This window comes from Canis lupus, chromosome 1, assembly GCF_011100685.1.
Source record: "Canis lupus familiaris isolate Mischka breed German Shepherd chromosome 1, alternate assembly UU_Cfam_GSD_1.0, whole genome shotgun sequence".
NCBI lineage: Eukaryota > Metazoa > Chordata > Mammalia > Carnivora > Canidae > Canis > Canis lupus.
The window spans coordinates 102,863,218-102,885,765 of record NC_049222.1 but is presented as its reverse complement, the minus strand read 5'-3'; the positions used below and the strand labels follow the sequence as shown (position 1 = coordinate 102,885,765).

General features: G+C 55.1%; 3 protein-coding genes across 10 annotated transcripts; 2 read left to right on the top strand and 1 right to left on the bottom strand.

Moving 5' to 3' along the window:
- Positions 1-153: 153 nt before the first annotated feature.
- Positions 154-3,495, bottom strand: ZNF784 (zinc finger protein 784). Its single transcript, XM_038527712.1, has 2 exons — positions 3,373-3,495; positions 154-2,037 (listed from the first exon to the last, which is right to left on the bottom strand). The coding sequence occupies exons 1-2, from the start codon at positions 3,448-3,450 to the stop codon at positions 1,147-1,149; spliced, it is 969 nt and encodes a 322-aa protein (XP_038383640.1). The 5' UTR covers positions 3,451-3,495; the 3' UTR covers positions 154-1,146.
- A 3,895-nt stretch (positions 3,496-7,390) lies between these two features.
- Positions 7,391-19,792, top strand: ZNF580 (zinc finger protein 580). 6 transcript variants are annotated; one of them, XM_038527699.1, is made up of 2 exons: positions 7,391-7,680; positions 18,915-19,792. In XM_038527699.1, the coding sequence occupies exons 1-2, from the start codon at positions 7,480-7,482 to the stop codon at positions 19,443-19,445; spliced, it is 732 nt and encodes a 243-aa protein (XP_038383627.1). In that variant the 5' UTR covers positions 7,391-7,479; the 3' UTR covers positions 19,446-19,792. The 6 variants fall into 6 exon arrangements, with proteins under 6 accessions (XP_038383627.1, XP_038383632.1, XP_038383630.1 ...); XM_038527704.1 differs by lacking the exon at positions 7,391-7,680 and adding an exon at positions 13,414-15,832; XM_038527702.1 differs by lacking the exon at positions 7,391-7,680 and adding an exon at positions 17,839-17,994.
- A 140-nt stretch (positions 19,793-19,932) lies between these two features.
- ZNF581 (zinc finger protein 581) lies at positions 19,933-22,522 on the top strand. Of its 3 annotated transcripts, none has more exons than XM_038527705.1 (2): positions 19,933-20,111; positions 20,679-22,522. In XM_038527705.1, the coding sequence occupies exon 2, from the start codon at positions 20,697-20,699 to the stop codon at positions 21,291-21,293; it is 597 nt and encodes a 198-aa protein (XP_038383633.1). In that variant the 5' UTR covers positions 19,933-20,111; positions 20,679-20,696; the 3' UTR covers positions 21,294-22,522. The 3 variants fall into 3 exon arrangements, with proteins under 3 accessions (XP_038383633.1, XP_038383635.1, XP_038383634.1); XM_038527707.1 differs by lacking the exon at positions 19,933-20,111 and adding an exon at positions 20,145-20,168; XM_038527706.1 differs by lacking the exon at positions 19,933-20,111 and adding an exon at positions 20,224-20,292.
- The last annotated feature ends 26 nt before the right edge of the window (positions 22,523-22,548 follow it).

The window sequence follows — 22,548 nt, the reverse complement described above, 5'->3', positions numbered from 1 at the left end:
GCCAGATTTCCTGACACTCACTGCCACAGCTAAAATAAATATCTCCGAATAGAGATCTAAAGGAGAGATTTTGGAGAGATGCTGCGATTCACTGCTTGTGGCAAGACCAGTGTGGATCCTCTATCCCCAATCCCCAAACACAAGACTGACAGAGAAACCCTTCAGAAAGTCCTTTAATAGGAGTAGAACTGGAGGCTCCCCACCTCCAGCTCCCAAGTCCTCCTCTCACCCTCACCACAGTGACTCAGTTCACCCCACCCCATGCCCATTTTACACAGGCCAGCCCACCAGTGCTGCCATCCCCCAACCCTTCCTTGGGGTGGGTAGCCTTGGGTCAGGTAGTAAGCTGTTTGGTTCACATTGGGAGTGGAGGAAGTCAGAGAAATCTGAGGCTATGCCAAAGCCCTGGGGGCCATGGGCTCTGAACCTAAAGCCTTATGAGGGGGGACGTTAGGTGGCTGTTTGCTGTCCGGATTTTTTTGTTGCCTCAGAGTCAGTGGGTTAAGGAGGGACCACCGTGGGAGCAGGGAGCAGCTCTTGGAGTCAAGTTTCTTATGCTCAGGCTTACATCCTTGAGGCTTGAGTGCTTTCGGCTAGGACTTGGGGACCCTCTGGCTTCAAGGTGATGGCATTCCAGAATCTCTTTATGGAGGACCTGGTGGGTGTCTTCTGCCTGAGGGTGGGTAGGCACCCCAGGTTCAGTGCAATCCAGTGAGGTAGGCAAAAGATTCCATCCTGGTCCACCCTAGGTCCCAAGATAGTCCAGGGTTCTGTAGATGAAGGGCTGGCCCAGAGACACCAGGGCAGACTCTGGTTCTACCCCTTCCACTCAACCCTGGCTCCCCATCTGTAGTGCCTAGGTTCTGTTGGGACACCCAAGGGGCAGGCAGATTGGGCAGTGAAATGCAGCCCATGTTCCTCACATTTAGCTGGGCATCCATAGGGCAGTGTCTGTGCCTTTCTGAGTCTCATGGAGGTGCTGTATGGATTTGTGGGTATCCCCAAACTGGTTCTCCCGCACTAGCTGCTCTTAGCCACCTCCTTAGCTTTCCTCACCTCTCCTGCCTCTGCTTCCCATCCACCCCTTCCCCTGCAATCCACCTTCTACTTCCTGTATTAATGCTCCCACGGCCTTGCTCTCCCAGCCTACTGGTCCACCTCCACCTTCACCTTGGCCGCCTCCCCCCGTCCTTCTTCCAGGCTCTTTTCTGGCCCATGACCACGCCCACTCCCCGGCCCCTCGGCCCCCGAAGCCTGCCGGGTGCCAGAGTCTCCCGGCCCCGGCCCGTGGAAGTGGGTGCGTTGGTGCTTGCGGAAGTTAGAGGAGTTGTTGAAAGTGCGGTCGCACAGGGCGCAGCGGAAGGGGCGCTCCCCAGTGTGAATGCGCGCGTGGCCACTGAGCACTGACGACTGGGTGAAGCCCTTGCCACAGATGCCGCAGTGGTAGGGCCGCTCGCCCGTGTGCACCCGCTCGTGGTCGCGCATGTCTGAGGAGCGGCGGAACGGCTTGGCGCAGAACCTGCAGGCGAAAGGCTTGCCCACGGCGGCGCCCGCAGCCGCCGCTGCCATCACCACCTCTGACCTCTCCGGTGGCACCCCGGGCCTCGGTGCTCTAGCCGCAACCGCTTCAGGAGACCTCTGAGAGGCCCCTGGCTCCACCCCATGTCGGCGCTGGTGCCGCAGCAGAGGCGCCAGGGCCTTGAAAGCACGCGGGCACAGGGCACAGCGGTAGGGCCGCTCCCCCGTGTGCAGGCTGTAGTGGGCGCGGAGGCTGGCGGGGCCGGGGCAACTGTGGCCACACACATGACACCGGCTGGGATCCCCACCCTGCCCGCCGCCCTCCGCCTCCGCCAGGTGGCCATGTTCATGGAATAGCAGCTCAGACACCAGCCGGAACGCAGCCGGGCACAAGGCACAGTGGAGGGAGCCTGGCTCCGGTGGCTCGGGGACCAGCGTGGTGTCTGTCACCTTCACTACCTGGATCTCGATGAGGTCACTTGGGGGGGTGGCGGGGCGGCCATCATCTGGGACCAGGACCTGGGTGAGGGGGGAGACAAAGACCAGGAGCCTGTGGACCCTTCCCAACATGCCCCCACTTATTAAAACATCCATCTCCCTGGAAGCACACTGCGCCCCCCAATTTCCAGATCCTGCTCTCCATCCTACAGGATCCTGCAGCATTCCTATCAAGACTTCACACCTTTCCCAAGCATCCAGCTGTTTCTCTCCCTTACCCCAGTTAAAAGCCAATTTTTTGGCTTGACAACCGAAAAAGCTTCCTGAACAGAACCCCTGTTCCTATGTCTGCTGGCTACCCAAAGTAGCTCAAATGACCTTTTGAAAATGGAAATTAGATTGCCATTTTCCCTTCAAAACACTCCCATAGGGACGCCTGGGTGGCTCAGCGGTTGAGCATTTGCCTTAGTCTCAGGGCGTGATCCCGGAGCCCAGGGATCCAGTCCCAGATCGGGTTCCCTGTGTGCAGCCTGCTTCTCCCTCTTTATTTATTTAAATAAATTTAAATATTAAAAAAACCCAAAACTCTCATGGCTTCAACTGCACTTAAAATCCAAAGCTGTCATCATATTATCCATCATGCTCTGGCTCCTGCTTGTCTCTGACCCCAGTGTAAATCTAAGCCAGCACACTGCTGACTTCTTTCGTCCAAATTTAGTTCTCCTTACCCCCAGTCTATCAGCTCACTTTTTATTTCCTTTATAGCGAAACACAATAAAGATCCGTTATTGTCTCTGTCCTCTAGACTGTGAGCTCCAACAGAATACAGTCCTTAATCTGTTTTGTCTATGGGGCCCAAGTAAGAACTCAGGAGATGTTTGCTGAATGAATGAATGTCCTATCACTCTCCAGTTCTGAGTGGGGAAGTTCTAGAGTCACCTGGGGCATCATCATTCCTCCCAAAATCCTCCCCTAAGCATTTGAGTCCTATCACTCAGACCTCTGCAAAATCATTACCTCACTCCAACGTGCGTGCCCCCACCATAACTGCCCATCCTTCCCTTTCAGGGTCACCTTCTCAGCCTTCCAAGCAAATCCACCAGCCCCAGAATTTTTGAAGCCCCGTCCTCGGAATGCCCCGTCCCCTACTTACATATACCTCTCACTGGACTCGTCTCCCGCCCAGATGTTCCACCCAACCCCCTCCTCAGGCCCCGCCCTCTAGGCCCCGCCTTCCACCCTCATAGGCTCCTCCTAGGCCACGCCCCTCGCCCACCCAAGAAGCACCGCCCCCAGACCCAGAGACCTAAATACCTCCTCCGCCCAGCCCCGCTAGGCTCCGCCCAAGCCCCGCCCCCTGACCCGAGACCTCCTCCCGCCTCGAGTCCCCGGCTGAGGCCCCTTCTCCGCCCGCACCAGGTCCGGCGTCTCCGAGGATCGCGGCTCCGGGGCCGCTGAGCTTGGACTCGGGGCCTCCGGGCGCGCGGCGGCCATCTTGTGCCCAGGCCCCGCCCCCAGGCCCGCGGTCGCGGTGGGAAGAGGCGGGGCTCGGGCCTGCGTCAGAGGCGCCGCGCAGGCGCAGTGGTGGGCGGGGGGGGGCGTGGCCCTGCGGAGGCCGAGCCCCGCCCACCGGGGGAGCGCTGAGCGCACTTTAACCACGTCTCTAGCTGAAGTGGCTGTGGGCCAAGCAAGACCTCCCTTCCTCACCAGCGTCCGCGGGCTCCGGCATTAGCCGACCCTCGCCAGAACCCCACCTGTGTTACCTTTGTTCTGTTTTTTGTTGTGTTCCTACCACATGCGTTTGTCGCCGCCTCCGGGTGGCTACCCTCAACGGAGTGGTGGAAAGTTTACAAAGAATGTGAACATTTTCGCAGGAGGCACTCGGCGAACAGCGACTGGCGGCCCTGGGAGTTTGCAAGCATCCACGGACCGGGGAGCGCACGTCTAGATAGAGAACCCCCCGACGGTGGGTTGTGGGAGCACCCAGAACAGAACTGGGGCCCCGCTGTGTGGCCGTGGACAAGTCACCACACTGGTCTGGGCCTTGTACATGTTTTCTCTACACGTATAAAACTGGAGCGGCGGCGTGAAAACCCAACAAGACGAGATATGGGACTTTGAGCACACTTTGGTGTTTTGGGAGGAGGCAGGGTAGCTGATGCTTGAACATTACCATCCTTCGAAAATTTGCTGTTTCTCCTCCTTCCCTGCGGTGATAAGATTGCACTTTCCTGGGGCACCTGGTGGCTAAGTCGGTGAAGTGTCTGCCTTCAGCTCAGGTTTTGATCCTGGAGTCCTGGGATGGAGCCCCACATCAGGCTCCCTGCTCATTGGGGAGTCTGCTTCTCCTTTTGCCCCTCACCCCGCTCCTGCTTGCTCTCTCTCATAAATAAATAAATAAAAACATTATATATATATTTATATATATATATGAGATATATAAAAATATATAAATATCTATGTTGCACCTTTCCTTTGAAATATATATATATATTGCACTTTCCTTTGAAGTTAGACCTGGTGTGCTGGCTTTCCTTGGCCAGTGGATTATGAATGACAGCTCCCGGAAAGAGCCACAGAGCTCTTCAACAGGTTCCCTCCTGCCGATCTGTACTTGGGATCAGATGGTTGCAGTGGTTTCCATCATGCTGAGTTCTAGAGTGTCTACAGAGAACAGAGCCTGGTCCTGGGCCTCCTTGGAGATGTAGCATTTATGTAGCATTAAAAAACGTTTTATTTTGTTAAGCCACTGAGTCATTGAGGCTGTTACTACCATATAAGCTATTGTGTTTTTAAATTTTATTTTTTTATTGTGTTTTTAAAAATATTTTATTTATTTATTCATGAGAGACAGAGAGAGAGAGAGAGAGAGAAAGAGAGGCAGGCAGAGACACAGGCAGATGGAGAAGCAGGCTCCATGCAGGGAGCCTGATGTGGGACTCAATCCCAGGACTCCAGGATTACGTCCTGGGCCAAAGGCAGGCACTAAACCGCAGAGCCACCCAGGGATCCCCCATATAAGTTATTGTATCTTAACTGATACACATAAGGAGTCTGTTACTTACATTTTAAAATTATAAACTGTTTCTTTTTTAAAAAAGATTTTAGTTGACAGAGCACAAGCAGGGGGAGCACCAGGCAGAGCATGAGGGAGAAGGAGGCTTCCCGCTGAGCAGGGAGGTCTATCCCAGGATAGACCAGATCCTACCAGCTGAGCCATCCAGGTGCCCCTAATATAAACTATTTCTATATAAAAACAAACAACTGTCCATACTCACTAATAAATTTAAAATATACAACATTGCAGATAACAATCTAACTTATGTACCCCTCACCCCTTCTCCTACCCTCCCCTGACGTTAGAGTTTGCATTTTATATTTATCATTCCTATGCATGTCTTCCTCATTTTCCTATATATTATATATGATATTGTTCTGTGTGCTTTAATTTTTTTTCTAGTAAGGGCCCTTGGGTGGCTCAGTTAGTTAAGCAGCATTTGGCTCAGGTCATATCCCTGAGTCCCAGGATCCAGCCCTGAGATGGGTTCCCTGCTCAGCCTGGAATCGACTTCTCCCTCTCTCTCTGCCCTTCCCCCATGTTCATTCTCTCTCTCTCTCTCTCTCTCTCTCTCTCTTTCTAGCAAATAAATAAAATCTTTTTAAAAATATTTTTTTGGGGATGCCTGGGTGGCTCAGCAGTTGAGCCGCTACCTTCGGCTCAGGGAGTGATCCTGGGATCTGGGATCACGTCCCACATCGGGCTCATTCCACAGAGCCTGCTTCTCCCTCTGTCTGTGTCTCTGCCTCTCTGTGTGTGTCTCTCACGAATAGATAAATAAAATCTTTGAAAAAAAATTTTTTTAATAAATGAGGGGTGCCTGGCTGGCTCAGTTGGAAGAGTATGTAACATTTGATCTCAGGCTTGTGACTTCAAACCTCACATTGGGTGTAGAGATTACTAAAGAATAAATCAATTTTTAAAATTGTATTTTTTAAAAAAGATTTTATTTATTTATTCATGAGAGATACAGAGAGAGAGGGAGAGAGAGAGGTAGAGACACAGGCAGAGGGAGAAGCAGGCTCCATGCAGGGAGCCTGATGTGGGGCTCTCAATCCCGGGACTCCTGAATCATGCCATAGGCTGAAGGCAGGCGCCAAACCACTGAGTCACCCAGGGATTCCCCTCAACCTCCACGTTTAAAAGTGTATCCACTTTTATAAATATGCTATTTATAGTATTTTTATGAGATTGCTGTCTGGCTCAGCTCTGTAAGAGTCTCTCCCTATATCCTTTGTCTCTTTATATGGCAAATTTGTAATATTTTCTACCAAGGGAACAGAAGGGAATGTGCTCTCCAATGTGGGTGTTCAAAATTTTATTTGTAACTTAAGAAATTTTTTTAAAAAAAGATCTTGGGATCCCTGGGTGGCGCAGCGGTTTGGCGCCTGCCTTTGGCCCAGGGCGCGATCCTGGAGACCCGGGATTGAATCCCACATCGGGCTCCCGGTGCATGGAGCCTGCTTCTCCCTCTGCCTGTGTCTCTGCCTCTCTCTCTCTCTGTGACTATCATGAATAAATAAATAAAATCTTTAAAAAATAAAAAAAATAAAAAAGATCTTATTTATTTATTCATGAGAGACACAGAGAGAGGCAGAGACATAGGTAGAGGGAGAGGCAGGCTCTGTGCAGGGAGCCTGTTTGGGGGACTTCATCCCAGGACCTCGGATCACGACCTGAGCCAAAGACAGACGCTCAACTGCTGAGCCACCCAGGTGCCCCAATTAAGGAATTTTTAAATTTTGGATTGACAAGTATTTTTGTTTTGTCGTCAAGTCAGAACGAAGTTTCTTTCAAGTTTCAGCTTCATTAGCTTTGCAGTGAATCCACTTGGAGGATTTTTACCTACTTTCAAAGAAAACATATTTGGCTTGTTAGGTGTGAAGGAGAATGCAGGTGGGTGAGGATGGGCATCCGACAGGAGCTGTGAGAAGCCCTCACACCTACTTTAAGGAGAACCCACTGAACTTTTGAAAACTGGGTGTCAGGGGAGGCAGTAGCCTCCCATCCATGAGTCCTGGCCTGCTAGCTCTGAGCGAGCTTCTTCCACATTCTCTCTCTCTCTTTTTTAAAGATTTTATTTATTTATTCATGAGACACACACAGAGAGAGAGAGAGAGAGAGAGAGAGAGAGAGAGAGAGAGGGGCAGAGACACAGGCAGAGGGAGAAGCAGGCTCCATGCAGGGAGCCCGACGTGGAACTCGATCCCGGGACTCCAGGATCACAACCTGAGCCAAAGGCAGGCACCAACCCACTGAGCCACCCAGGGATCCCCTTCTTCCACATTCTCATCCTTATTTCCCCTGGTGTGTCACGAGAAGGGCATTTCCTGACTTTCCTGTCTGTTTGCAGTGCGGTCTGGACAAAAATGAAACAAGAAGCAGGAACGGCCTCTGGACGCAGCAGCCTTTCTGGGATCCTGGCTCCTCCCGGGAGCCCCCAGCGCAAAGCGGAACCTTCCTCTATGGGCCGCGCGTTTCCAGCCGGAGCATTTTCGCGAAGGGCCTGGACGGTACCCCTTTTTCCCAGGGTCTCTCCCTGGAAGTCGGGGGTCCCTTCTTTCCCGGGCCTCCCTTACAAGCGCTCTCCCAGTGGCCGCCACCTCCGCCGGGCCGGACCAGCGAGGCCGCCCCAGCTCGGCTCGGAGGGGCGCGAGAGGCCGACGGTCAGTATCGAGTCACTTAAGAGAAAGAACGGACACGGTGTTGGCGGCCGAGCGGTGGGAACCATAGGGAGGGTGACGGCGGATAGAGCAGCCTGGGTGGGAGGGAAACGAGAAGAAGCGATGTGTAGAAGGGCGGGAGGAGAAATCAGAGCGAGGCCCGTAGAGACTGAAAGGGCGGTGGTGGATGGGGCGGAAGAAAGCGGGTGTGGGAAAGGGTCTGGGTGCCTGAAGGCGGAAACCAAAGCTGCAAACAGACTCTTGGCTGGATGAATGTAGATTTGTGTTTTTTGTTTGTTTGTTTGTTTTGTTTTGTTTTGCCTGCGTAGCGGTCCTTGAGTTCTCTCTGAGCCTCCGTTTTATCTCTTGCAAAATGGGACTGGTCATGCATTAACCTCGCAAGGTGACAGTATGAAGGCGCCAAGCGTGATAATGCCTTTGAGCAGATGCTGGAAGATGTATGAGCTGTTGCTGTCGGTTTTCTCCAGGATGGATTCCTCTCTGCAACTCTGAGATTCTCGACGGCGTTGAAGTTAGCTAATTGAGCATGGACAGCGAAAATTTAGGGTTTCCTGTCTAATGCTTTTGAAATTTACATGACCACCACCCCTTCCCAAGGTTGGACCTCAGTCTTTCTCATGTTTGCATTTCAGCACCAATCCCAACCTTACCCCGCAGTGTCCACCAGCCCAACAGGCCGACAGATCTTTCAGAAACTCAGATCTGATCTTGCCCTTCCACGGCTCCTTCTTGACCCAAGACGGAAATCGCAACTCCTTGCCTTGACATTGGAATCCCTTCGTGAAGTAGTGCCCAGCAAGCCCTGTAGCCCCCGACTGTTAACTACTCTGCACCCTGACCAAACACAGCATTCCATCCATCCCGCGGCTAGGTCTTGGGCTCTTACTGCAGCTCAGAGCAACCTTTCTGGGGGGAATATGGCTGTTTTTTTTTTTTTTTCCCCACATCTTAATTCCTACAGAAAGCATCTCTGATTCCTGCCCACCTCCAGGCACCCCCACCCCAAGTTTCTCTCTTGCTGACTTAAGACCACTAGTTTTAGAGGAATCCTAAAGCCCTCAAACCCTTCCATGACAGTGCAGCATGTAGTCCAAGTTCCTTGGGCTAGGACCTGTTGATGTCTTTCCAGGCATCATTTTCCTTGGCTGCATATGTACATTATGGTTAGTCACTCTGAAGGACGAGTTGTTCTGTAGGCTTGTTCAGTCCTGGCTGAAAAAACAGTCCATAGAATGGATATACCGCATAGAATTTATCCACTTCTCAAACACTGGTAAATATTTGGTTTCTTTCTACGTTTTTGCTCTCTCTCTCTCTTTTTAAAGATTTTATTTATTTGAGAGAGACTGCATGAGTGTGCATGAGCAGGGATGAAGGAGGAAGGAGGAGGGACAGCGTGAGAAGGAGAAGCAGACTCCCTGCTGAGCAGGGAGCCTGACCTGGGACTCAATCCCAGGACCCTGAGATCATGACCTGGGCTGAAGGCAGAACTTAACCAACTGACCCACCCAGGCACCCCTCCACATTTTCAGTCTTATGAATAATGCTGCTTTGAACATTCATGCCTAAATTTAAAAAATTTTTAAAAGATTTTATTTATTTATTCATGAGAGACACAGAAAGAGAAGGAGGCAGAGACAGAAGCAGGCTCCATGCAGGGAGCCTGATGTGGGATTCAATCCCAGGACTCCAGGATCACGCCCTGGGCCAAAGGCAGACACCTAACCGCTGAGCCACCCAGGCGTCCCTCATGCCTAAAGTTTTATAGGAACATAGGTTTTTAGTTTTGTGGAGTATGTATCTGCAAATGGAATTACTGGGTCACGTGGTAATTATCATCTTTAACTTTTTTTTAAAAGATTTTATTTATTCATGAAAGAAACAGAGAGAGAGAGAGAGAGAGAGAGAGAGGCAGAGACACAGGTAGAGGGAGAAGCAGGCTCCATGCAGGAAGCCTGACTTGAGACTCGATCCCGGGTCTCCAGGATCACACCCTGGGCTAAAGGCGGCACTAAACCGCTGAGCCACCAGGGCTACCCATCTTTAACTTTTTGAGAAAACTCAGGAGACAACAGCAGTTTTTATTTCCACCAGCAGTATCTGATGGTTCCAGTTTCCTTATGTCCTCATCAAGCTCTTTGGGTTCACCCAACAGCCTTTTCCTTCAGGTCCTGAGCACCTCTCACTTGGACTTGAGTTACATATGACCTCTGGAAGCACTCACCTCACCCATCCAGCTTCTTTTTCTTGTCCTTTGTATCACACCTGCTTCCTAGATTCTTGATAAGTGTATTAAGTTGTGGATATAGATGGGGCAACATTTGACCATATTCACTATCAGAGATTCAGGTGCTAGGATTAAGACTGTGTGTGTGTGTGTGTGCCTGCTTTGCTGTTTCCACAGACTGAGTGTTTGTGACCCTCCACTCCTCCAATTCTTATGTTGAGACCTTGATCCTCAGTGTGATGGTATTGGATGGAGCCTTTGGGAATTGATTAGGTCATGAGGGTGGAGGCTTCATGAATGGGTTTAGTGGTCTTTTTTTTTTTTTTTTTTTAAAGCTTTTATTTTTTTTTTTTTTTTAAAAGTTTTTTTTTTAATTTTTATTTATTTATGATAGTCACAGAGAGAGAGAGAGAGAGGCAGAGACACAGGCAGAGGGAGAAGCAGGCTCCATGCACCAGGAGCCCGATGTGGGATTCGATCCCGGGTCTCCAGGATCGCGCCCTGGGCCAAAGGCAGGCGCCAAACCGCTGCGCCACCCAGGGATCCCAGAAGCTTTTATTTATTCATGAGAGAGAGAGAGGCAGAGACATAGGCAGAGGGAGGAGAAGCAGGCTCCATGCAGGGAGCCTGATGTGGGACTCGATCCCGGGACTTCTGGATCACGACCTGAGCCAAAGGCAGATGCTCAATCATTGAGCCACCCAGGCATCCCAGGTTTAGTGGTCTTATAAAAAACCCCAGAGAGCTCCCTTGCTTCTTCCATGTGAGGACACAGAAGGTGCTGTCTCTGAATCTGGAGGGGGCCCCTCAGCAGACAGAATCTGCTGGTATTTTGATCCCAGCCCTCCCAGCTTCCAGAAATGTGAGAAGTACAATTCTCCTACCCTGGACCTGGTATTCTATGATGGCAGTCTAATGGACTAGGAAAGTTGTGTGATGTGAGCACGTTCAGCTTCTCCAGACCTTGGTTTCTTCAATCCTCCAAACCTCCTTCCTGGACATGGAGAGATATCCCTCCACTTAAAAATGGGCCAGATGTCTCAGAACAGAAGCTATTAAAGTGGCCAATGAATACAGGCACATGTGCTCAGCATCACTGGGCATCATGAAGGCATGACATGATATATACTTCCCACCCACTAAACTGAGATTAAAGATCTTCAGATAACAAGTGTTGGGGAGGGTGTGAAGCAGATGAAACCCACATACCCTGCTGACAGGAATGTAAGTTGTTGCAGCCACTTAGAAGACCATTAATACCCATAAGAAGTGAGTCCTTATATCCACCAAACAACATGTATAAGATCATTCATAGTAGCTTTATTAATAATAGACTAAAACTCAAAACAAATGTCCATTGTCCAGTTAAAAAGAAAAAAGAAGGAAATTGTAGGATAAGAACATACAACAGAACCTGTACAGCAAGGGAAAAACAAATTATTGAAAACAGCATGGCTGACATAATGTGAGTGAAAGAAGTCAGACATGAAAAAGTACTTATAACTATATTTAGTATGAGGTTTAAGAGCAGACCAAACTAGTCCTTGGGAGTTGAAATCAGAAAAAGTCACCCCTTACTGGAGGCTAATGACTGACAGGAAGCATCCTGGGGTGCTCTCTGGGGTGCTGGTTATATTACTATGTATATACATTAAAATTCACTGATCTGTAACCTTAAGACTTGTGTACTTTGTGTAATATACTTCTTATATTTAAAAAAAAAAAAAGAGAATGGTGGCCTCTATGTGACAAATGGGAAAACTGAGCCAAATGAGAATGGTGTCACACAACGCTTCTCAGACTCCCCTGGAGAGACTTGGGTCTGTTTGGAGACTAAATTGATTGCATCATTTCTAAGCTGCTTCATTAAAATCTGAAGTTTGCCACAAAATTCTGATGGAATGCCTACTACTTCAAGACAGCATTGAGTTTAGGTCATGCCATCTGGTTTTTCCTTACATAGCCAGCCTGTAATTGGCCAGCCCCAGACTGACCACTGTGGCTGGAAGATCTACCCGTCTGTGTCACACTCAGGCAACTCTTTCACCAAGGAAGCTCTCTCATTTTTTAAAAATTTTATTATTTATTAGTGAGAGACACAGAGAGAAGCAAAGATATAGGCAGAGGGAGAAGCAGGCTCCCTGCAGGAAGCCCGATGGGGGACTCGATCCCGTGTCTCCAGGATCAGGCCCTGGGCTGAAGGACTCCTGGGATGCCCTGGGCTGAAGGACTCCTGGGATCCGGGACTGCTGGGATCACCACCTGAGCCAAAGGCAGACGCTCAACTACTGAGCCACCCGGGTGTCCCAGCTCTCTCATTTTCAACCTGAACTTTCTCGTTTCACCCCTTGTAACACTCAGGGGCCACAGAGTGTAAGAGTGTGACTTTCAGGGTCCACCTGCTGTGTGACCAACATTTCACTTAACCTCTCTAGGCGTCAGTTTTTCTCTGAAAAATGGAAGACTGAGTTTGAGATACTAAAGGACCTTCTCCTTCAAAATTCCTGTCTCCCCTACAAGATTCTTTAGTGATGCTAGTCTCCTGATTGCTGTCCCTCTGCCTCTCCCAGGTGCTTAGGTGGGGTGACAGTTAAATATTCCGGTCTAGGGATCCCTGGGTGGCGCAGCGGTTTAGCGCCTGCCTTTGGCCCAGGGCGGGATCCTGGAGACCCGGGATCGAATCCCACGTCGGGCTCCTGGTGCATGGAGCCTGCTTCTGTCTCTGCTTCCCTCTCTCTCTCTGTGTGCCTATCATAAATAAATAAAAAATTAAAAAAAAAAATTCCGGTCTTTGTCTCCCCCACGAGGCTCAGGAGAGCTCCTTGCTGCACTAGGTGTCCAATAACAAGATTTGTCACTTCTGAAGGGAAGAAAGGCACTAGTTTGCTCACTCTTTTATCCCCGGAAGCTGCCACGAAGGCGACACTTAACAATTTGTTGAAGGAATGAGATTCAGTTCAGTGGAACGAAGGGCTACTGGGAACCTTTCCTTCGAAGGCGTGTGTTTCCGCCCGGAAGGCTTTCACGTGAATACCCTCCCCGTCCTTTCCGGTCGGAGGCAATGGCACCTTTAGGGACCCCAGGAGACCCAGTCCCAGCGCTTCCTGAGTTCCTGGGGGCAGCTCACGGGGCGGCTGAGCCTCGGGCCCCCACGGACAGAAAGGGTCGTGCCAAGAGTCGGGGTCCGGAAGCATAAGGACCCCGCGCCGAGAGGGAGGGTTCTCCAGAGGGTCTGGGGCGATGATCCGGTGGGCGTCCGGGGCTCTGGCAAGAGCGGACCGTGGCGGGGCGGCTGGAGAGACTGAGGTCGGCGTGGAGGAGCCATCGGGGGCAGGGGAGGGGCAGACAGCAGCGCGGCCGAGGTGGGCGGTGAGGACGGACGCAGGAGGTCGAAGCCCCGCCGTCAGAGGAGAGACACTGGGTGGGGAGGGGGATGGAGATGCTGGGGGTGTGTGTGTGGAAACACCCCCGGGGGAGGAGGGAATGGAGACATTTGGTGTTGCAGGGCCAGCACGAAAGGACGGGATCTCGCGACTGGGGAGCGCGGGCAGCCCTGGGAGGGAGGGCTGAGGAGGACCCCGCCCGCTGGGCGTTAGAAGGAGGAGACGGAGGGCGACAGCGTAAGGGAAAACTTGGGTGGTGCGGGAGTGTAAGAGGGAGTGTAAGGGGACCGCGGTGCACACCGGTAGGAACGGGGTGACAGATGCTAGAGGCCCGTAGGAGTCCTGGAAGCGTGCAGAAGTGGTAAAGTTGGCAAGTCCAGCATCTGGCACATAGTAGGGCATGGAAGACCCGACCCCCCAGCCCCTTGTCCAGACCGTGTGTGTTAAGGAGTAGAGGGTGTGTGTGTGTCATGGATTAGCAAAGACTGGGGGACGCAGGGAGGTCCTCTGGTCACCACAGCCCCTTAGCTTCTCCCTGGTTTCACTTAATGCAGGTCTTCCTCCTGTAGCTACTCCTCTCGATTCAAGGATGCCTATGGCTTTATTTTCATCAACGGAGGCTCCTTCTATCCTCAGTGAATACTCTTCCCTTGAGTTTCCTCCTCCAACTCTTCCTCCTCCTTCATGCTCATTTCCTGCCCTGGTTCCAGGCCAGTACCTGCTCAGTGCCTAGAGGGCATAACATCCACCTACATATACAATGTGATATGTGGAGAAGGAATGGAGAAGCCTGATGACGCCTGTAAGTCAAAGGCACTAACTCCCACTTGGTTTATAGCTATCCTAAGTGCCTGCAGGTCTTCAAAATGCTGTCAGGAGTGCCTGGGTGGCTCAGTGGTTCAGTGTCTGCCTTTGGCTTAGGTGATGATCCCTGGGGTCCTGGGATTGAGCCTTGCTCAGCAGCGAATCTGCTCCTCCTTCTGCCTCTGCTACTTCTCCTGCTTGTGTGCTCTTTCTTTTTCTCTCTCAAGTGGGTGGAATCTTAAAAATACATACAGAAAAAAAGAATACTTTGTCTCAAGGCTCACGGCCTGTCCCACTTGGATGTCTGGCACTGCATCTGGAGGCCTTCAAGCAATCTAGCAGTCTGCCAGCACCAGCCAGTCCAGCGCTGGGCTTCCTGAATGTGTTCCTTCTGCCCCTGAGGTGGTTAAGATTACCAGGGAGCTGGCTCAGCACATCCTGGTGCATTAGCGCCAACTAAGTCTATCACTGATAGACTGATGCCCATGGCAAACAGCGTGCTGGGAATCTTCCTACAGCTCTCCGATGTGGAGCTTGAAAGATGTCATTTGCAGAGCTTGGCTCTGGCATGTCTCATGGACAAAGCAGCACCCTTTTCTGAGCTGCTCTCTCCCAGAATGAATGCTTTCCAACTTCGAGGCATGCTGGAGGCCTGTGTGTGGCAGGGAAAGTGGGAGAGGGTAATGAAAAAGATGTCCTCAAAAAAAAAAAAAAAAAAAAAAAAGAAAAAGATGTCCTCACCTCCTAAGATGATTAGGGATCTTTTCCCTGAAGCCTCACCCAAAAGGCAGGGACCCTGGATGTTGACTGTGCACTGGGTGGGATTTATGACTGGGGCATTCACTCTTTGGCTTCAGGCAACCCTCTGTAAACCAGGAATGAGTTCTCTCCTCCCTGTCAGCACCAGATAGTAATGATTCGCCAAACCTGCTAAGACATCTTTCTTCTTGCCTTGTTCTTCCTTCGTCTGTGTCTCCATGCTCAGGCTGTCACTTACTGACTGACTGCCATGGGGTGCTCCTCCACACTTCCTACTGTGGCTGTAGTAAGCAGCTCAGGATGATGCAAAGGGAGATGAGCCAACACCTACCTGGGCTTCTCCAGGTGCTAGCTATACAAGCGTGCTTAACCTGGGCCAGCAGGTGTCTCTCACTTAGGATTCTGGCCAGAAGTGTGCGACCCCTGTGGGAAGTACTTCAAGCCTCCAGCAGCTGGTCAACCCACGTGGGGGCGCCTGCCCCTGCTCCCTTGGCCCAGCAGGTCCTGGCTGGCTATGGGGGTGCAGACCAGGACTTCTGGCGTACTCTAGATCTGGGTATCATTTCCCTCAGCTACTCCAGCTGGACAGTACCCGCCCTGACCAGCCATGTAGTCCAGGGCCATTGACCGCCTCTCTCTGGCCTTGCCTTTCCCATCGGCTCAGGGGCATCCCCCGCCCTATTTTCTGGCGGTCTGATGCTTGACGTGTCAAGGCCTGGGTTTCCTCCGCTGTTGCAGGGCAAAATCATTCCGGCCCTCTGTTTTTGCTGGCAACCAATAGAGACATGGCCAGCCCCTCTGATTTCGGTCGCTGGCTGTCCCCGTGTGACGCCGGAACCGTTGTTTGGGGGTTTTCGTGTCCCCCCCGGGTGGATTCCGGAGCCGCGTTGGCCACAGTAGCGGAGCGGGGCGCTGCGCGGGGAACTATCCCGTCTGCCTCCGGCGGGCTCGGAATCCCGAGGTAGGACTGCCCCGGCCCTTCCCGCCCAGGCCCGCGCCCTGCGGTGGCCGCGTCTCCCCCTGTGCCCCACTGGCGGCCGCGGACCCCTGCAGGCGGCTGGGGTCCACATGCGCAGAGAGGAGGCCCGCCGGCGGGAGCTCAGGTCCGTCCCCCGCTACCCCCCACGCACAGCCGGGGGTTTCAATGGTCTTCGCAGGAGCCCAGGACCTACCCAGGGCTTCACTGGTCCCCAGTGGTCCCAGTTGGCACGGGGACCTCAGGACCCTCGGTGCTTTGCTGGTCCCTAGTGACCCTGGGCTTGCAAGATGGGCAGGCACCCACGAGCTACAGCATCGCCCACTCAGAGCTCCAGGATCAGGTTTGATCCTGCAAGCGCTGCAGCAAGGCCTCACTTCATTTGTGCACCTGCTGGGCTGGGTGGTACTCACGCCCCGGGGCCAGCTTTGTCTTGGAGTGCGAAGGATTCCCAGTGCCTGGCCCAGCATGTGCAGGCTGGAAGGGACTTGCTGGACGGCCAAGAGGCCACGGAGACTCCATAGAATCTCTTCTTTTTGGTACAGATAGCAGAGGCCCTGGTCTTTCTTGCTGTGTGACTTGAACCTGTTTCCTCATTCTTGAAAGGGGGAATGGCCAGCCCACTCTGGTCAGGGGTGAGAGGCAAGAGCCTTTTGTTGGAATCCCGACTCTGCCACAGCCCCTCTTGATAACCTGGGACTGTCCACTGTCATTTTCTGGCTTCTTAAATATTGCCCAGTAAAACACTAGGAAAAATAGCGTGTATGGTCCAAATCAAATACAACTGCGAATCCTTTCTGGCCTGCTGGCCTCCAGTTTGCAAATGGCTGAGGGCGGTTTAGGAGCGGTTCCAAACCATGGGCAGCCACTAGCTACGTGTGGCTATTTAGCTTTAAGTGAAGAGAAACATTTTTTTTTCCAAAGATTTTATTTATTTATTCATGAGAGACAGAGAGAGGCAGAGACACAGGCAGAAGAAGGCTCTATGAAGGGACCCCAATGTGGGATCCGATTCAGGGACTCCAGGATCACGCCCTGAGCCAAAGGCAGACACTCAACCGCTGAGCCACCCGGGCATCCCGAGAAACATTTAAAATGCAGGTCCTCAGCCGCAGTCGCCACACTTGGCTAGTCACCCAGACAGTTCTCTTTGATAACTCATTGGTGTGAAGCTCCGCCCGCACCCCTTTCCCCGGGTCCTGGGGCTGGGCGCGACAATGAGGCCCCTTCTCTCGCTCGGCGCTCCCCCCGCCCCCTCTGCTGCCTGTTCTACGCAGCGCGCTCCCCACCGCTACCCCTGCTCTTCAAACGGTTCCCGGCCCGGGGACGGCTGCCCGCGCACCTGCCGCCACCTGGGGGGGCACCTGCAGCCGGGCCTCCAGGTGCTACGGCCACCCGGCGCGGCCCCAAAGCAAGCTCCAGGCGCTGCCTCGGTTTCCCCCTGCGCCGCGGGAGGCGCTTTGTACTGGGCACCATCAGGACCAGCCGCCGATCCCTCTCGGGCCTCAATTTCCCTATCAGCCTGCCAGGACGAGCTACCCTTTCCCACCTCCACATCCAGTAACATCTGGCCCTCCGAGGGCCTCGGTTCCCCCATCTGTCCGAGGGGAGGCCACAGCTTCCATGTCTGTCACTGCTGATGCCTGGCCCTCTGAAGGCCTGGGTCTCCCCATGTGCCCCACCGATAGGACCATTCCCGTTCCCGCCCTCCGCATGTCCGGGCAGGGGGTGCAGCTGCCCCTGGACAGACCTGGGCGCGCCCTTTCCTCGCTGAGCACCAGGCCACGCAGACCGCCTAGCCTGTTTATTAATCGGTGTCTCAGCGCCGATCAGCTCCTGTCGGGGAAGAGGACAGGGCTTCCTCTGCCCGCACCGCCGGAGCTCTGTGGACCGGGATCGTGGGAGCAGCAGGCTCGGGGATAGCGGAACCTTCGTGGTGGCACGCGCGTTTCCTGACGGCGCCCTTTTCCAGCGACACCGCCGCCCCTCGCGCCCCGCGCCCGCGCCCCCCGCGCCCGCGTCCCCGGCGCCGCCGGCCCGGAGCTCCCGGAAGTCTCGGCCCCGCTGCCGCCGGTACTCGCGAGGGGAAGCCCGGGCCGCCCGGGACCTCGGCCCGCTCCTCCGGTCCCGAGAGGCCGCCGCATCGGGTACGCGGGCCGGGACGGAGGGAGGAGCCTGGCTCCCTCACGGCGCAAGACCGGGCCGGACTGGGGGAGGGGCGGGCGCCACGGGGGTGGGGGTGGGGCCGGGCTGGGGGTGGAGGAAGCCCTGGGGCGGGGGAGCATCGGCTGGCTGGGGGACCCGGGCGCCGGGGTTAGAGGAGGCGGATCCGAGCAGTGGGCTGGAGGAATGGGGACACAGAGGTGTCAGATGCGCCCCGAGGGCAGGGGCGGGGGCTCCGGGGGCCACGCTGAGGGCAGCGAGGGGTGGCACGAGGCCCCCGAGGGCGAGGACGGGAGAAGTAACGGTGTCGGCGGAGAGAGGGGCGCACTCGAGGGGACCTCGGGCAGCGAGGTGCAGGGTCTGGGGGTGCATGAAAAACAGACAATGGGTTCGTCGGGCGGGGACCGGGGTGAGACCTGGGGGGCTAAGACAGGGCCAGTATGGAGCCGCTGGGAACCCGGAGCTAGGCTGGCCTTCCCGGGTGGGAGGTGGCTGTGTGCCCCCGCGGACGGGGACAGGATTCCACCCGGGCTGTGCCTGGGAAAACGGGGAGGCCCCCGACTCACTAGGAGCAGATGACGCCCTGAGGCCGTCAAGAGAGGAACCAGACTTGGAGGTGAACAGGCTGTGAGGGAGCTGGGGGCGGGCGGGGGGAATGGCCGCGCAGAGACCTCTGGCCTGGCCTCGGGGGAGCCGCAGGAGGAAAGGCAGGGGTGCGCCCGGCTCAGCTGGAGGTGTCCTGGAAGCAGCTTCATGGAACCAGAGCCGTCTGGCCTAGAGTCGGTTTCTTTTTGGCAGGAGAGGTAGGTCAGTGGTCCAGAGGGCATAACAAGCAGCGGGAATGGGGACAGTTTTCTCGCTAAGAGGCGATTTTAATTTGTTTCCCCTCCACTACTGCTCCTAGCTGACGCCCCAGATGCTGCTGCTGCCGCCTCGGCCACCCCACCCTCGGTCCTCCTCCCCAGAGGCCATGGACCCACCGCCCCCCAAGGCTCCCCCTTTCCCCAAGACGGAAGGCCCTCCCTCCACGCCGTCCTCGGCGGCAGGGCCGCGCCCCCCGCGGCTGGGCCGCCACCTGCTCATCGATGCCAACGGGGTCCCCTACACGTACACGGTGCAGCTGGAGGAGGAGCCCCGGGGCCCGCCGCAGCGCGAGGCGGCGCCGGGAGAGCCGGGCCCGCGCAAGGGCTACAGCTGCCCAGAGTGTGCACGTGTCTTCGCCAGCCCTCTGCGGCTGCAGAGCCACCGCGTGTCGCACTCGGACCTCAAGCCCTTCACGTGCGGCGCCTGCGGCAAAGCCTTCAAGCGCTCCAGCCACCTGTCGCGGCACCGCGCCACGCACCGCGCCCGGGCAGGCCCGCCGCACACCTGCCCTCTGTGCCCGCGCCGCTTCCAGGACGCCGCCGAGCTGGCGCAGCACGTGCGCCTGCACTGAATCCCGGACCGTCGGGGCCCCGCGGGCCACACGGCGGATCCCCCAAGCGCCCCCGCCTCCCCGCGGCCACTGCCTTACCCGGGGCCTGGGTGTCTCCGTCCGCCCCGGGGACAGACACCATTCCTTCCTTACCTACCCGCCTAGCTGCGTGATCCCCTCCCTAGCCCGGCTGTGCTGTGCGAGCCTTTGCTGGTGACACAACCTCTCCCGGCCTCGGTCTTCTCAGTGGCGACCGGGTGTGCGCACGGAAGACTTGACAAAGAGCACGGCACGGTCTGGCTCGTTTCTGTATCTCCCACTTTCCATTCACCCCTTCTCCCCTTACTCAATAAACATTCCGCACTCCACTCTAGGGCTCAGACATGCGTGTGTGTGGTGGGGGATGGGCAGCGGGCTGGAGCTAGGCGGAGGGCCGGACCGTCTGCGCCCGGGAACCTTCCTCTCGGCGGGTGTTTCTGGCCGGATACGTTTCCCGAAGGCTCAAGCGCCCCGCCCCCACCTTCCTTCCCTGGACCCTCTTCTCTGCGCCCCGGCCCGCTCTCCCGTTACCGGTTCTACCAGCTCCCGGGGGACACCCAGAAGCGCCCGTCCCGTCACCGCCTGCGACCACGGGGGTAGCCTGGGGCCGTTCCTGAGTCGCCCGGACCCGAGAGGCTGCTGCACCGGGTACGGGGGCCGGGAGGCGGGAGGGAGCGGGCCACTGGAGGGGCGGGGCCGGTACCTGTACGCCGGGTGGGGCGAGGCCGTTGTGGGGGGCTCCGGAGGGCGTGGGCTCAGACGGGGCGCGGCACCCTGGGGAGAACTTGGGGGGGGTGCTGGATGGGCATGGATTAGAGGGACTCCAGAGGTAGCTGGGCTGAGGGGGCCGGGGCGTTTGGGGGGCTGCTGGACGGCAGGGCAAGACCGGGGGTCTGACGTGGCAGCCTCTCGCGCAGGCTTGGGCGAACAGGAAAGGGGTAGACGAGGTTTCGGGTGGAGTCATGGGATGGGGCGACACCCAGACCCTGGGGAAGGGCAGGGAGAGCCCTGCGGGTGGCCAGTGTAGGGGGCACACAGCAACACAGCGAGGTCTTGGTGGGCTTGCGCTTGCGGTGGGTGGTGGGCGGTCAGCAGAGGTGGGAGAGGGTCCTGGAAACTCTGCAGAAGGTCCGAGTCCCGGTGACAGTAGATGACGCTGGGGGGCCTCCTACCCTGCCTCCTACCCTGATGTAACTCCTCTCTCCCGTCCACCAGGCCTCCCCACGCCTCCGGATGCTGGTGCTGCCGTTGGCCCCAAGCCCGCAGCCCCTGGCGCTACCCTCCACAGAAGCCATGGAGGCCCCCCCTTCTCGGACAGGCCGGTCTCCAGAACCTGGACCTTCCTCATCCACAGGACTGCCCCAGACTTCCTCCTCTCCGAAGCCCAGCCACTACCTGCTCATTGACACCCAGGGTGTCCCCTACACGGTGCTGGTGGACCAGGAGTCTCAGAGGGAGCCCGGGGCAGACGGGGCTTCAGCCCAGAAAAAGTGTTACAGCTGCCCCGTGTGCTCCCGGGTCTTCGAGTACATGTCCTACTTGCAGCGACACAGCATCACCCACTCGGAGGTGAAGCCCTTTGAGTGTGACACCTGTGGGAAGGCATTCAAGCGGGCCAGTCACCTGGCTCGGCACCACTCCATTCACCGGGCTGGTGGTGGGCGACCCCACGGCTGCCCACTTTGCCCTCGCCGCTTCCGGGAGGCAGGTGAGCTGGCCCAGCACAGCCGGGTGCACTCAGGGGAGCGCCCATTTCAGTGCCCACATTGCCCACGCCGATTTATGGAGCAGAACACGCTGCAAAAGCACACTCGGTGGAAGCATCCATGAGCCAGGCTGCAGGGTACCCCAGATGCCATGGTGTTCTGGGGGAACCTGGACTCCTGTCACCCTCAGACACCTGGCCAGTGCTGAGGGCTGGTTGCAGCCCTGGACAGGAACACAGACACACCTCCTGCAAAGGCCAAGCCCTGCCTGAAGGAGGAGCCCATGAGTAGCCTCTGTGTGGTGGAGATAAGATGGAAACTACACCTTGCATTCCAAGTGGAGCCCTCCAGCCTCAGGCTGAGCCCTGACCCGAGGTGTGGGGGGAGAGTGCTCCATGTGGAAGTCCTCCAGCTTGAAAGAGGTGGTTGGGAGCCATCAAGAATTTGCAGCAGCTTTCTGAGGCCTCCATGTTGATGCTGGGGGAAGGGGACCGGAACCACCTCCCAACCCCCAGCCAGGGCCTCAGATTGGATACCCAATAAACACCTTTCCCATTTTGAGCACTTGAGATTTGTTTTTGGGGACAGCAGCTTGACCTGCCTGCTGCCTAACAGACTCAGCAAGTGCCTGGCCCACCTCTTTTTGGGCAGAACAAGTCAGCCATTTATTTTCCCCAGAGAAGGAAAGAGTCTCCCACTTTCTGACCTCAAATAACACTAACAGGGCCCTGATCTTGAGCCTAGACCATTGCCACATGTTGGGCTGAGCATTTTGCATGGGTCCTACCAGTGCCTCCGCAGTGCTTGGCTTGCCTGGTGGCAGATGGGAGGTCAGCCTTCCGCAAGGGGTCAGTCCTAGTGTGGCTCCTCACAACGTGTATCACCTAAGCAGTGTTTTAAGCCTTTTTTTTTTTTTTTTAAAGCTAGGACCTATTGTAAGAAACATTTTATCTGGCAACCCAGTATAAGATACAAAAAATATATGTCAGACAAAACTTTAACAATACTTAATATCTGCCATATGCAGCTCACTTTTTTTTTTCTCTCCTGCCAATTCTGTCCTATTATACTGAATTCCCTGCCCATGAACCTGTGGTTTGCAAAACACGGATCTAGGGCAGGTGCCTCCCCCTGGACGTCCTGACCCAGGCTGCAATTTATCTATACTGTGAAGCAGGTAGGAGAGAAGGGTGGCCACAGCTTTCTAAGCGGTGCAAACATTTCAATTCTCTTTCTGCAAAGTTCAAGCCCTACTGTCATAGGGCTGGCAAAAATCCCAGGAGCAACTGGTGACCAGGCAGAAAGGCAGGGAGCAGAGCCGCAAGCTCAATAAACATCTGCCTTCTTAACGAATTTTCCTTGCGCGTCTGATTCGTGCC